Source organism: Ambystoma mexicanum, chromosome 1p (assembly GCF_040938575.1).
Source record: "Ambystoma mexicanum isolate Mex_15411 chromosome 1p, UKY_AmexF1_1, whole genome shotgun sequence".
Classification (NCBI taxonomy): Eukaryota; Metazoa; Chordata; class Amphibia; order Caudata; family Ambystomatidae; genus Ambystoma; species Ambystoma mexicanum.
Window position 1 is genome coordinate 305353963 of NC_090921.1, and position 14432 is coordinate 305368394.

Sequence of the window (14432 nt, forward strand, 5' to 3'; positions counted from 1 at the left end):
CCATTTACATTTTCTTCTCCTACTGGCGGGTTTTCATATGGCTCTACAGTCTGTGTTCCTGGGATAGTTACAAATCTTGATTCTGGTCAAAACTTCGCTGCTCAGACAATTCTATTTGTAGATTATCTATTGCTCCAACAAATCGTGGCTGTTGAGCTTGTTGATTCACTCCAGTTATTCCACTTGATCTTGTTATTTCTTTCTCTGGAAGTGGTCTTACATTGAAAGTTCTCTGGCCATCATAATTTCTGTTCATTACCATTGATGTGTTAGGTCTGTATGCAGGTGTCATCATCCTTTCTCGACACATTGTCTGAAAGTGATTTTCTTGTCCACATCTCAAACACAACTGGCCCATTGCCAGACATTGACCTCTGTGTGGGAATTCAAAACCACATCTAACATTGTCTTCCAATGGATTTCTACGAAAAAATTGTTCCATCCATCTTGACGAAATGTTGTTCCAGATGACCCATTGGGGTATCTCCTCGTCCACTGTGTATTTTCCTATAGCCGCAACAGTATCCAGTTTTTTTGGATTTTCTATACTCGGTGCTTGAGTATCCACTCTCATATACTCTTTCTAATTCTAGCACTTCTTTCAATGGAAGCGTTTTTTTAGCAGATGCTTTCTGAATTGGGATGACACACATGGTTCAATAATTCTTAATCTTATGGCTTATCATTGTAATTTGCAAAATCACAATATGTTGCTTTCCGTTGTAACCTTAGTGCAAATTGTGCAATAGTTTCATTCAAACCTTGTGTACATTGATTGATAATGTACCTCTCATAGTCTTTGTTCGGTGGAATTACTAGTCTGCTGCTGTTAAGAGCGGATATGTTTCTTTCTCCTCTGGAGGTATTGTTTCGATCACACTGGTTAATTCTTGGCCAACCAAATTTATAAATATGTCCACTTTGTTTATAGCATTTTGATTTCCAACTGCCCTCAAGAACTGTTCAAATCCATCTAACCACTCTTGCCACCTTTGACCTTGAACCTCTTGAGGCTCTAAACTAAAAGGGGTATGGACGTCTTAGGTAACTGATTGGATTCATGGGCATTAACATTCCAGATATACTTTGAGTAGAATTTGTGCTCGCATCCCCATTTGCATTTTCAGAAGACATTTAGTTTTATGTCTTTATTTTTTTTTTTGTGTGTCAATATCAGTTTCAATCTTGCTTTATGACACCTTTGTGTCCTTTGTTCCTATCTTCTCTGTGTATCTGTCAGTTGAATTGTTGTATCTATTTATTTTACTTGGATGATTTCACTGTATTTAATAATTTCAATTCTAACACTTCACTAAAGAAATATTACAGCTGTATATTCTTTCAATCCTTTTGTATATCTATGTAGAGATGTACTCTCTATTATTTATGCTGTTGCTTTGATGTGATTCCACTAAATCACCCAGTTTCTGCCTTCTCATTAAACATTTTGTTTCATCCTCTTCTGTTTAGTTACTATGACAATCTCTTTTGATATATTTTGTGGTCAGATAAATCTGCTTTATATTTTGATTGCACACTTTTATTTGTTTTCTTGCTCACTATACATTTAAATCTTTGTTTTATTGCTTTCCTTTCCCATTTCACATTCATTTCATATCATGGCATTGTTTCTACACTTTGTGTTGGTTGCCTTGGTAACACCCACTTTTTAAAATGGCCGCCGCACGTTTCACGTTTTCTTAGGTTCTTTCCTCTAATGTCCTCAATCACGTAGCTCATGCTATTTTAACAAATGAAAAGAGGATTGCACGTTATTTCACGCTTTTGTGTACTTTCCTCTAAGCGTTTTTTTACGTCACAGTGCTCCCTTCCTTGTGATGTGCCTCGCGCTCTGGTAAACCGTATTCAGTTGTATTCCATTTTTTTTAAATAATGCTTTATCTATTTTAGCAATATGTGTATTGCTGTCATTTGCGTTACCATTGAATTACATAGATTTTTATGTGTAACGGCTGCCGTGCCAAAGCTGCTTGACTATAATTACGCCTCGGCTCTTACCATTTGTATCTTTGTTAGTTTCTCTTTTTGACATCCACTACAATTCCATTCACAGCCGTAGTTATTAATCCAGGTTACTCTTTCTCGGTGTCTTGGCTTGACTTTTCTTGACTTTTTCCTTTTGATTATTGTTTCTGCCGTACTTTCCAAAGTTTCTGTATTTCTCCTGTGCCTTTTTATCTTCTCTTCACACACATAAGTTACTGTTCTCCTCGTCGCCAAATGTTATATTTCTGGTATATATAATTCAGGGACCTTTTTATGTATTACTTCTTCTTTATTAACCAACTGCCTTTTTACAAAACATCACAGACCTAACATTCCTTGCCCACATTCTAATCTGTCATACAATTGTTGGTTCCATGTTCTAAGCAACCATGAAATACCTTTAAATGCTTTATTAACATGCCCACAACACATTGCACGTCAATCTGGTGAGCTGGCCTTGCATCTAGGGCCAACGGAAACTGACCCTTGTAGATGCACAAATCCACACATTTTCAAGAGACACGAGGACAAAGAGCACCAGACATCAATGCAATACAAGGTGCCTCGCAAAAGGATAACACTTCTCCCTATATCAGCCAAGCGCCCAAGTCAGCATTACAATAGCATTCAAGAAAGACATTGGAACAGGAATCCGTGCCCTGAGACAACACTGGCATGGCCTGGAGCCTGGCCTTATGAAACATGAGCAGGCAGCTGGTAATGGGAGCTTAGAACAGCCAGCCTCCAAGGTTAATGGTCGGTCATCATACATTTATTGATTGGAAGATACCCCTTTCTACTGGACATAATTTCAAGACAGACATTATAGATACATTAGCAGGTTTTGGCGTCTTAGCATTTATACAACATCAAGATGGCTATGCCCATTTGGGAGAGTTAACAACGCAGACTACGCTATGGTAGCTAAGACTATCTAGGGGATTCTACCATGAAAATAAACTCAATTGAAACTCTGCATCACTTTGTTAGGTCACTGCAGACACATTTTAATGTACACGCTTCCCATGTTAGTCAATTTCCGGTCTCTCTTTGACATTTGGGGTAAGAATGATGATTCATTAAGTAAGGAACTTTGAGGATAAACACTTACAGAAATAACGCCTTTAAAGATTTCAGTAGTAAAATTGAACGGGTTGCTCCAACAGAGTGTAGAAACCATTAGTGATAAGAAGCCATGTGGTATTAAAGACCAAGCCATTTACAGGAGATCGTGGTTATTCAATGCAGAAAATAGCTTAAGAATCTTGAGATGCACAGGGCAGAAGGTCAACATTCCCAGCCTGAGCAAGTGAACTACTGTAGGGAGTATGTCTGTGACCCCTCAGAGATTTAGAATACTAAATAATGTATTAGAAATTATACAGTGGTTTCTTTTTGCTTTGTGTTCTATATTTCAGAGTGCATGAATAATTTGACTGATGATGTAGATCAGCCGAAAAGCAACATTAATTGTCCTGATTCAGAAACAGGTCGTCATTAATTGAGAAACATGTCATAAATGTACTGAGTCTATACCCATGAATCAACGATGATGCCAGTTTAGCCTATACAGAGATTGGGACAGTAGAATAAAAACTGAGCAGTCTCCACAGAATATATAAAAAGGTAATAAATGAGAACAATTTTTAAAGCATGTCCGTGGTTCTTTTTGTGCTTGAGATTTGAGTTTTCACAAAATCACATTTTTTCACAATAATGCCATTGAACTACAATTAATTAGGAACCATTGCGGGTATGTTTTCCTCTCAGGTAGCCGTTGAACATACTGGCTATTTGAGGGAAAGGATTATCCAATAGGGTCCCTTTTGAGAACTTTGTTGTAATACACAAGAAGTGATCAACTCTTTTTTGTATTACAATCTAGGATTCCAACGTGGGTAGATCACTTAATACTTGGGTCAACCCCTGCAGTTATTGGATACAACTACCCTCCGGCAGTGGAAGATAACCACACACGGAAGGAAAAATAATGATGTGGACACAAGATTGATGGGCAATAATGGATACACACCATACGATATCGGAAGAGACCGGCACCCATAAGTTTAGACATCAAGATTCATAAGAGGCTCTAGCTGAAATGAGATAGCATGAAGCTGCAGCTTGCACAGGAAGCCAGTACACCTGGGCATGTGAGGCTGCCACTAGCATATGCTCACTATACCTGGCATAGGAGTACAGCGGCTACTAGTCCAGTAAAGCTGTACTCTAGTTATAAGAACATTGGATCCACATGGAGGTTAGGACTTTGCAGACTGGTAAATGAGGTTTCACCTGTCAAGAGAAGGTAGCACCGGCGTACGTGGCTACCCTTGGTATGCAATAGTATTACAGGTGCGTACGTTGCATACAATGACTATAACAGGTACAGTCAGCTATGACCCGGATAGGATCGAAGCACCCGGATATAAAGTTGCATATATTGGCAGCGGAATCTGCACCAAACAGGATGACTGTGGCTGGCATATGCAGTGCAGTGGTAGAGCCAACCAGTCGCTTGGGAGAAGGTATCACTCTGCCGTGGAAACATGGGAAATGAGCACTACAGCAAGAGGCTGTCAAAGGTCTCACCTATGGGAGCAGTGGATTTATTTCCAGGATCTTTAATAGGTAGCAGAAACAAATACAGTACAGAGTCAGAGGACAGAAGTATGCCCTTCCTGTATAATTATGCTTTTATACACGTGCTTAATAGCGGAGATCAGCTTCTAAGCCCGAGCCCGTGATTCGAACCTGTATTGCTATGCGTTGTCTTGATTACAAGAAAAACGTGTTGCCCCTGCGCTACCTCCTCAGCCCTCCAATGAAGAAGCCAAAAATGTTATTGCTTAGCTCAGCTTTCAGATTGGCTCACGCATCCAGATAATCTTTGTAAAACTAAATATCCTTTGAAATGTGGATGTAACAGGCTGAAGAGTAGGCATAATAGACATTGGGCCTCATTACGACCCTGCTGGTCCAGAAAGAACGGTGGCGGTAAAACCGCTGCCACCATGGTTTCCGGACCGGCTGATTAAGAGTCCTGCAGGCGGGGGGGTGTCACTCCCGCCAGGGCTGACCTGGCGGGATTTACACCACCAGCCTGCAGGAGCAAATGGAAACACCAGCTCCGTCATAGACTAAACCGATGTTTCCATTGTCCCCGTCCCCATGGAGTCCTGTGGGACTCCATGGGAATGGGGACTTGGTCACTGAGGTCGTAATGCCCCGGTGATTCTGTGAATCACGGAGGCAGAATGGTAATACGGGTTTGGTGGTAGCCTGCTGGTCTTTCCGGCACGGTTACCGCCGGACTCGTAATGAGGCCCATTGAGGCTCCGGGTCTCAGATGGCTGGGGTTGACAGTGCAACGTGTTAATTCACCAATTGCAGCTGATTGGAACCTGCAGGCAACGCATCTTAGCGGGGTACGCTACCAGGCTTGCTTGCTATTTTGGGACCTATAGTCACCTCACATCACCTCGAGAAGGTGCCCCCTTCGTCTCCCATCGGAAGTAACTTAGCAACCCTGACACCTATCCTTCACATATTTGCATCAATTTTTTCAGGACAGTTGCAAGCAGAGATAGCTTATGTAGGAAAGTTATTCAGGCCAGAGAGCAGAAAGCAAAGGCACAGTTGACTGTGTGCATATGGGTACTTGGGATGGTGTTGTGTCCAGAGCCCAGTGTTTTAAATGGGCCGGGACCAGGCCCTGGCAGTCTCCAACACGTGGGGCTCCCAGTTCCACAACAACATTGGCGGGACACAATAACCAACCACAATAACCAACCACGGCTGCAGCCGCGACGGTAGATGCATCCGCCATTTTCAAGTCAGGCAAGCTGACAAAAGTGCCAGCCAGCCTTCTGTCAGTCAAAGTAACTTCTGCGCGAGGGGTCAAAAAGAAGTTACTTTCCTTTTGTTTCCTAGGTCACTGAGGCGTCTGTGAGCCTCTGTACTAATTTCTCTGTTTATAAAAGATGGCTTGAAAAGTACACAATTTAAGCCATCTTTTGTCAACGGACAAAGACGCCTCAGACTTCATCCATCGTCAAAGCTTTATAAAAGATGGATTGAATTGTGTACTTTTCAAGCCATCTTATATAAACATAGAAATGTATTTTTGTTTTAATGGCTTGAAAAGTACTCAAACCATAAAGGTATGCACACAAATATATAAAGGTTATATATTTGTGCGCGTACCTTACTGTGGGTTGTGTACTTTTTAAGCCATCTTTTAACATGTTTCTATGTTTATAAAAGATGGCTTGAATAGTACACAAACCATACTAAGATACGCATACTAATATAGAAATGTTTACATGCATTTATATATTTGCGTACCTTACTATGGTTTGAGTACTTTAGGCAATGCCCATCCTGACATCCTGAAAGCCTTCGATATCTTACCCCACTTGAGCAGAAGCCACGTGAATTGTGAAACGTGCGAGGCGTGTCACCGAACTAAAAAAGGGCTGAGCGGCTTCCCGCTCAACAGTTAATTGCCACTGCGACCATGGCTGTTGGTGTATGATTTCAGCATGCGCTGGCGCGGCGTACCAAGCAATGAGCCTACCCCACACGGCCCTCACCCTCAGGGCCCAGGACCACCAGGCCCCACAACATCTGGCGACGAGGACGGGATCGGCCCCCCGCTGATCCCCACAGTGAAGGAGCACGACCTGCCTATGCAGTGCTACCGGCACAGCCCAGCTCGCTCCTGCAGGAGTTTTTAGCGGCGCCAGGGATGCTGCAAATCCCTGCCATATGGCGGGCCAACAGCGTTAAGGAAGTCGTGAAATGCCACCAACCATAATGGCCAGAGCGGTGGCCACACACCCGCCCCTGAAGCCCCCAACAAGCATCAGACGTGCTGGCCTCCCCGGCGTACCAAAGGTCGGCTGGCCGCCCACCCCAGCATGCAAAGAAAAAAAAAAAAGCAACAAGGCCAGAATGGGTGCAACTAGGGGCGCTGCCTCTCCACAGCCCCACTGCAAACAGTGTCTGCCGGTCTCCCGGGCACCCAACGAGGAGATGCACAACAAGAACAGCCCTGCTAGCTGGACCTCGCCTATCCTTGCGGCCTGCTGGGGGTCAGGAGCAGGTCCGGCACCGGGCCGCCCCATTAATGGTTCCACACATGTGTGCTCCTGACTGGGGGAGCCCCTCAGCGGAAGAAAATGGGAGGTCCGGTGAAGTGGAACGCATTGCCGGCGAAGCCTCCACAGTGAAAGAAAGAAGGGTCCTGCCTGGGTGAGTCTAAAGACCACTGCCTTGACGTCCCGGCCCATCCTGTCTGCCTGCAAGGACCGCCACCGGAGTAGCCTTAATGTCGGTCTCCCACCGGGCGGGAGAGAGGGTGCAGCAGCCAATGCAGGAGTGCGAAAAAGGATCCGGAGAACGTTCCCCCCTCTGTGGGGTTGGGGGGTGGTGAGGCAATGCAAGCCCAGACCTGCCACGCTCCTGACTGAGGGGAGCCACGTCCTGTAACCGCCAAAGAGAGAGGGCAAGGGTGACCTCGGCAGCAAGCCCTCCACATCCACACAGCAGATATAGCACCTGGTGTACCCAGATGCGGCTTATCCTGCCCCACACCACTTTTCTGGACTAAACGCTTTCTGGGTGATGTATCGGCCCATTAGCCCAACTGAAAACCCTGTGGTAGATGTGGCCCCCGGTAGACCCAGGTGCGGCTTTTCCTGCCGATCCCAAAGTTACAGGCATATAAAGTTAGATGTGCCCCAGGGTTATAAGTCAATAAAGTTACGGGGTGCTTTAATATGATGGGGGCCCAGGGTGCCCCATGTTAATAAATTGGGAATCTATGTGCATGAATGCATGGGGCAACCAGGCAAGTTAATGTTCACTGCTGTTGTGGTTATTGTTGCTTTACATTATACCCTTGGACTGGGATGTTGTGTCCTGAGCCCCTCCTGGGCTCGTGCAGTAGCCACATGATTTGTGACATGTGGGAGGCGTGTCACCAAACTAAAAAAAAGTTGCGAGCAGCTTCCCGCTCGGCAGTTAATTGCCACTGCAACCATGGCTGTTGGTGTACGATTTCAGCACGCTCTGGCGCTGCGCACCATGCATTACCTCCACGTCCACTCTTCCTCGTCCCAGTACTTACTTCATGAGGCACCTGCCTCCGACACAGGACCTTCTTCTATTTCTTTAAATCTCTATAACTCCTCCCCCACATCCATGTCACGCAGTTTAATTTTTCCTGCCTCCGGCAGGTTGGACTTTTTCTTCCCGGTGCGGGGCACCAGGGAGCACCGATTGCTGGCCCCCTGGGGGGGGGGCTGTGTGGCGGGGCCCTCGGCTCCCTCAGGTGCGGCGCTGCTCCTGGGCCCCCTGCGGGGCTTGGGGTCACAGTTGAGCTGGATTGCCTCGCTCGGTTCTTTGCTGGGCTCCGGACCGCAGCGTGAGCATTGTGTCCTGGGTCCTGCACGGCCCCGGGAAGGTGAGGGGAGGACTGGGCTTGATGTTTTTCCCCTCTCCTCCTGTTTTGGCCGTCTTGATTCGACTTGGCAGTATGGGCTAGCCTTCCCTTTTGTTGCGAGGCCTCTCTGCTTCTTGTCGTGGGGTGACAGTGGCAGAGAGTCTTTGGGAGTGCGGGGGCTCTGTTCTGTCGCAGGCATGTCGCATACCACCTGCTCCTCAGACACACGGCCCAGGATGCACCGGATGTTAGCTGCATTATCTGGGGGAAGGTAAGGAGAGGGGAGGACTGTGCTTGATATTTTTCCCCTCTCCTGCTGGTATGGCCATCTTGACTCATTCGAAAGGCCGTTACCTCGTGCTCTGTGTACACATCTTTATTGGAAATGATGGCAAGCACTTGGCAGTATGGGCTAGCCTTCCCTTTTTGTTGCGAGGCCTCTCTGCTTCTTGTCGTGGGGTGACTATGACGGAGTATTTGAAAGTGCGGGGGCTCTGTACTGTCACAGGCATGTCACATACCACCCGCTCCTCAGACACACACAGCCCAGGATGCACCGGATGTTGGCTGCATTCCTTGCGTGCTGCCTGTGAATACGGCGCAGATTTGGACACGTCTGCAAGCGGCCGGAAGGGTACCGGCCTGGCATAGACTACACTTCGGGTTCGAGTATCAGCGGTGCTGACTCGGTCCTTCAACCTTCCTAGACCGACGCATTGGAACGATCTAGAGCATGGGGCTACCAGCTACTGGATACAGGGCTCAAGCCACCTCTCAGTCATGTGGCGTGTTAGTGGTGTGTTTGGGTCTGTGCTAGCTATGGACGCAGACTCCTTGTCCTGTCCTCTTCCTCTAAACTGCGCGAGGGAAAGTCGAAGGAGTTGATTTGCTTTTCCCTTGTCCGGCATGGGATTATGGAAAATGCATCATGGAAGTAACGGCCATGCAGGGGGTTCCCAGTGTCTCTTCTTTTAGGGCCTAGGTCCTCCGGTGCCGACGTGTTGCTTTCACGCCTCCTCTCAGACTTGTGGGAAGTGATATGGCACATGGTGGCACATGTCTGTGCTTAGAGGGGTTCTCAGAGCCCCTGGTGCCGATGGAGGGGGATGTCACTTCAGTGGGTTTTCCAGTATAGGCATACCTCAGGTAGGGGGTTGCCTTTGATGTCGGCTATCCGGGATTGATTGCTTTGCCCCGCTTTGTGACAGTACTCTGCCCTTTTGACGCCAGCCTGGTGGCTCCTCTGTCAGCTGAGGGGGCCATAGTCTGCTGGACTTCTGGGCTGTCCAGTATCTTCCTTTTGATAGGTCAGATCTTTTTGTGGGCTGACAAGCATGCTGTTATATTGTGGCGCAGGCCTGTTTCAACGTCCTGTGATTTCCCTCTGGTGCAAGTGCAGTGACTGGCGGTTTTCCCTGGCTCCTCGTCTCTATCTTCTCGGAGGTGTATGGGACCGGTGGGGTTGACTTCCTGGGTAATGGGCTCCTTCTGGAGGGAGTATCAGTTGCCGTTCCTGTCTCCTCCTGTCCAGGTTTGCATGGTTAGGACTTTGGTACCCAGCTCACGGTCCAAGTAGTTGGCCATGGGATCCGTTCTCTCCGAACGGTTGTTGTGGGTTACCGTCTTGCCCGTTCCTCTCCCTGTTCAGGGTCAAGTTTTCTACTTGCGGGTGTTCCTGGTCCCTATGCCTTCTAGGATGTGTCACCTGCTTATGGGTCTCAAGACCCTGCACTGCTTGTCCGGACGTCTGGGGAGAGCGTACTCTGGATGTTGTGCAGGGGGGGCGCTTGCTGGCTGTTCTGGGCTGGGTTCTCAGAAGGCAGTATGTCTCGGCTCGCCTGTTGCTGAAGTTACGGGGCACGTGGCGTCTTGCATGTTTTCCAGTTCCTTGAGCCCGTCTTCGGTTACGTCTCCTGGTGTCTTATACTCTCTCCCACTGGCTCCCGACATCTCAGCTTTCGTAGTTTTGTTTTCAGTGTCCCCAGCGCTGCGAGTGCCCCTGCTATGGTGGCGGGGGGTTTCAGGTCTACAGGCTGAGGTGTGCATGGTTCTTCCTCCTGTGGCCTCTCCTACTACCAACACCAGCAGAAAGGGTCTACATTGGGGGTCCTCTCAGCTCAAGGGTTGTGAGATCTGGGGAGAGCCGGCGATCATCCAATTGGCAAGAGTTGTGCCATTGTCCAAGCTCTGGTGTACTTCGAGGAGTTGCTGGACGGTCGGCGGTTTTTGGTCCGATCGGACAATACGACGGCCTTGGCATATGTCAACTGCAAAAGGGGTTCCGGCCACTCCTTGAATGCTCTGGCAGCGCTGATAGGCACCTGGGAGGACTCATCTGGTGTCTCTGGTGGCCTCACGTATCACAAGGGTGGACAATGTTCAAGCGGATCTTCTCAGACGCCGGTTTTCACTCCTCTGCGGAACTGGTCCTGTTGGCCCAGGTCTTTGCGGTGACCTGTATCAGATTAGGGTCCCTGGTTCTAGACCTGTTTGTATCCCCGGCCTCAGCAGAAGTTCCCCTCTTCTGCTCTAGGTTTCAGGCTGAGGGGATTGGGGGATGGACGCCCTCTCTGTACAGTGACCTTGGGGTTTTCCTTTATGCCTTTCCACCTATTCCCCTTCTGCCCCGGGTGGTTTGGCGCATCAGAGTGTCCAGGGTGACTGTGTTGTTGTTAGCTCTGTTCTGGTCCCGCCGGAGTTGGCTCCCCTCTCTGTTGGAGCTTCGGTCCTAGGAACCTTGGCTGGTTCCGAGGTGGCCGTGTCCCCTTCAAGGGGATCTGCGGTTGGAATTCCACCAGATGCAATGGGCGGTGTGGCTATTGCTCAGTCTAGGTTGATATCTCAGGGGTTCTCAGATCCTGTAGTTGGGTCCAAATGGATGCTCTTAGACCCTCCACTCTGAAGGTGTTAGGCAGACACTGGGGCCATTTCCGAGACTGGTATGGGCGGTCTGGGATCCCTCCCCTGCGTTCTGGCCTCTGCTATCCTTCAGTTCCTCCAGGAGGGGTTTTGACAGGGGCCTGGCAGTTTTTCCAGGCTTCGCTTTCAGTAGGCCTCCATGAAATTACTTTTGGGGGACTCTGACGGTCACTTGGATGGGGAGGTGTTGGTGGGGAAATTGATCCAGGGTTTTTCTTCTTCCCGTCCTTGTGCTGATAAAGGGCTTTCCTCTTGGGATCTCCCTCTTGTATTACGGTTCCTTCACGGGCCTCCTTTTGAGCCCATTTCCGGGATTGATATCAAACATCTTACACTGAAATCTGCTTTTCTTATTGCCCTCACTTCTGCCCGTAGGCTTGGGGAGATTGGGGCTCTCTTATGTCACGCTCCTTTCCTGAGGGTGCTGCCAGACTCGGTGGTGCCGGGGTGTGGTCCGATGTTTCTCCCTTCAGTTGTCTCTCGGTTTTCACACCTCTCAGGGTCTGGTTCTCCCTGACTTCTTTCATGATCCAAGAACGCCTGAGGAGGTGGCTCGGCTTAACATTGATGTCCGACGGGACGCGTTGGAGTATTTGGCTTGGTTTGCTTTTTCCACCAATCTGATAGTCTTCTGATTGCTTGTGGTCCGGCTGGGGCTGGGCATAACGCATCTGTGGTTTCCATTTTCCGGTGGTTCCGGGTTGTGATCTCTAGGGCCTATGTGGCTTCTGGCCTGCCTGTGCCTGCGCACAATCGGGGGCGGTCTGCCAGGGGTTTGGCGGCTTCCTGGGCCGATGCAAGGAGGGTTTTTCTCTGCAAGAGATTTGTATGGCTGCCGCCTTGGCTGGTCTAGGCATTTTCATCAACCGCTATGGGTTGAGTTTCTCCCACTCGGGGGTTGGTTCCTTCGTGGTTGGAGTTTTGTCTGTGGGGATGTGATTTAAGAGTTATTGTGGGTGTGTTTTGCTGCACTGTTTTTGGCTCTGTGTCTCATTGGGACCTTTTCCCCGTTGCTGCTTTGGTATACCTCATGAAGTAAGTACTGGGACGAGGAAGAGTGGACGTGGAGGTAATGCTCTGATTACTTACCGGTAATCTTCATTACTCCTAGTCCTACTCTTCCTCGTCACAGTACTGACGACCCTCCTCACCCTCCCTCCGGGGAAGGTCCCATGCTCCGGCTTGGTAATATGAAACTGAGTGACATGGATGTGGGGGAGGAGTTAGAGATTTAAAGAAATAGAAGAAGGTCCTGTGTCGGAGGCAGGTGCCTCATGAAGTAAGTACTGTGACGAGGAAGAGTAGGACTAGGAGTAATGAAGATTACCGGTAAGTAATCAGAGCAGTCTCCCCCACACAGGGCTCAGGACCCAGGACGCACAGATCGGCACTGGGTGATCGCTCATTGACACACTTCTTAAAACTGTTCTCCAACCACTTCACACACCAAAATAATGGTGAGGCAAGCTCCAGTTCCAGTCATATGAGGCTATACATAATATAAAATGGCAGTGACTGACCTGACAATGTAACACATGCGAGAGTCCCTGGCCTATGCTGTTCCATTTGGTGTACGCATAGCTCTCAACTCACCCACTTTGGCAGTTGTCACCCGCCTTGCAAGCAGCTGAATCACCCACCAAGTCCCTCACACGCCAATTCACTTCTGTGTTCTCACGCGCCAAAAAGAAAATCGGGTGTTCTTCACCCGCATTGGTGACACACAAGTTTGGGAGCTATGTGTACCCCATTGCTACACCCCTCTTGGTAACTAGAACATACGATTTAGCACATTTTTGTAATTGTATACATCATATATTTGTTGTGCCAGAATGAGTAGTTGATGCCAGTTCCATGATTGTCACTGGGCTCATGAGGTCACTGGGCTACCCTTGGAATTGTGGTAAATTGACTTTAGTGACTGGTCTGCGTGTACGATGCCCCTTTCCTCCACCAAGAATTACGATATCCACCAATTCTCGTGTTCCTTGGGCGTGTCCATATAATTCCCATATGGTTCCTGCCTCCACCCACACTGACCTGCTGCACCCAAGATCCCAGGGACTCGTGCCCGTCCTGTGGAGTCCACGAGCGAGTGACAGGCCTCAGGAGAGGAGCATAGAAGCGCCCACCCGCCTCGGTACTCACCGGCCTTCTGAGCTCCCACACGTTGATGTAATTTTTCCCGGGCTGGGCACCCAGTAGGTAATCCCCGCCTAGCAGTGCAAGAGCCCGAGGACCAGAGCCTGCCCCTCGAAACGTGCCCAGCGAAGAGCCCGACTGCAGCTCCCAGGCAGCGCAGCCTGACTGCGGGAGCCCTGAATCAGATGACAGCGCTAGCTCTGGAGCGGGCGGCGCCAGCATGGTGCTGTAAAGGGCAGCAGCAAGGCCCCAAAAGGGAGAAAAAAATAACTCGGGGAGGCAAAAAGATGCAACACCAAAAAGAGCATACAGAAACCGGAACCAGCGAGATGACTACTGGCCAGAAAGACCCTGCATCAAACGGAGTTGTAATAAAGAACTAGAGAGCTAACATACTGAAATTGAATGTGTCGGGTGTGGGCGCCATCTAGTGGATAAATAACACTTGAATCCTGCACTTTTTAATGCAGCCAGCAGCAGTGTTTACAGTCAGGCAAGTTCTCTCCTTTTGTAGTGAGAACACAGGCCGGGGCGCACGTGATTCGTTTCATAGGTCCGTTCTGCACATTGGAAGTGTTGATTAGTCTGCATTTCTAGTTTTATGTAGAACACTAATTTAGAATGTTATTGTGCTGCAACGTTTCTGTGAATGGGATTCTTAGTTCTTTAAACACAGCATATCTGTGTTTATAGCTATAAGAATATGATTATGGTCTGTTTTTTTTAATAATGCACTTTTTACACATTACAAGTACTGCACACTGGAAGGTGTCTGAAAGGGAAATTTACAGTGTTATTACTGGAAGATTTGTAAACTACAGGTGTGATAAAATTGAATCATGCGCCTGGGATTTATAGGTTAAAGAAAATAAGTTGCTTCAGTCTTAAGTTGTATATTTAGTGTTTGGTTTAATAC

At 48.2% G+C, this 14432-nt stretch overlaps 1 protein-coding gene across 1 annotated transcript in view; it reads right to left on the reverse strand.

Moving 5' to 3' along the window:
* WDR18 (WD repeat domain 18) overlaps nt 1-13892 on the reverse strand; it is a 487280-nt gene extending 473388 nt beyond the window's left edge. The window contains exon 1 of the mRNA XM_069647517.1: nt 13523-13892. Within this exon, the coding sequence (XP_069503618.1) occupies nt 13523-13738 (216 nt within the window). The 5' untranslated portion in view covers nt 13739-13892. The remainder of the gene's footprint in view (nt 1-13522) is intronic.
* Between the last annotated feature and the right edge of the window lie 540 nt (nt 13893-14432).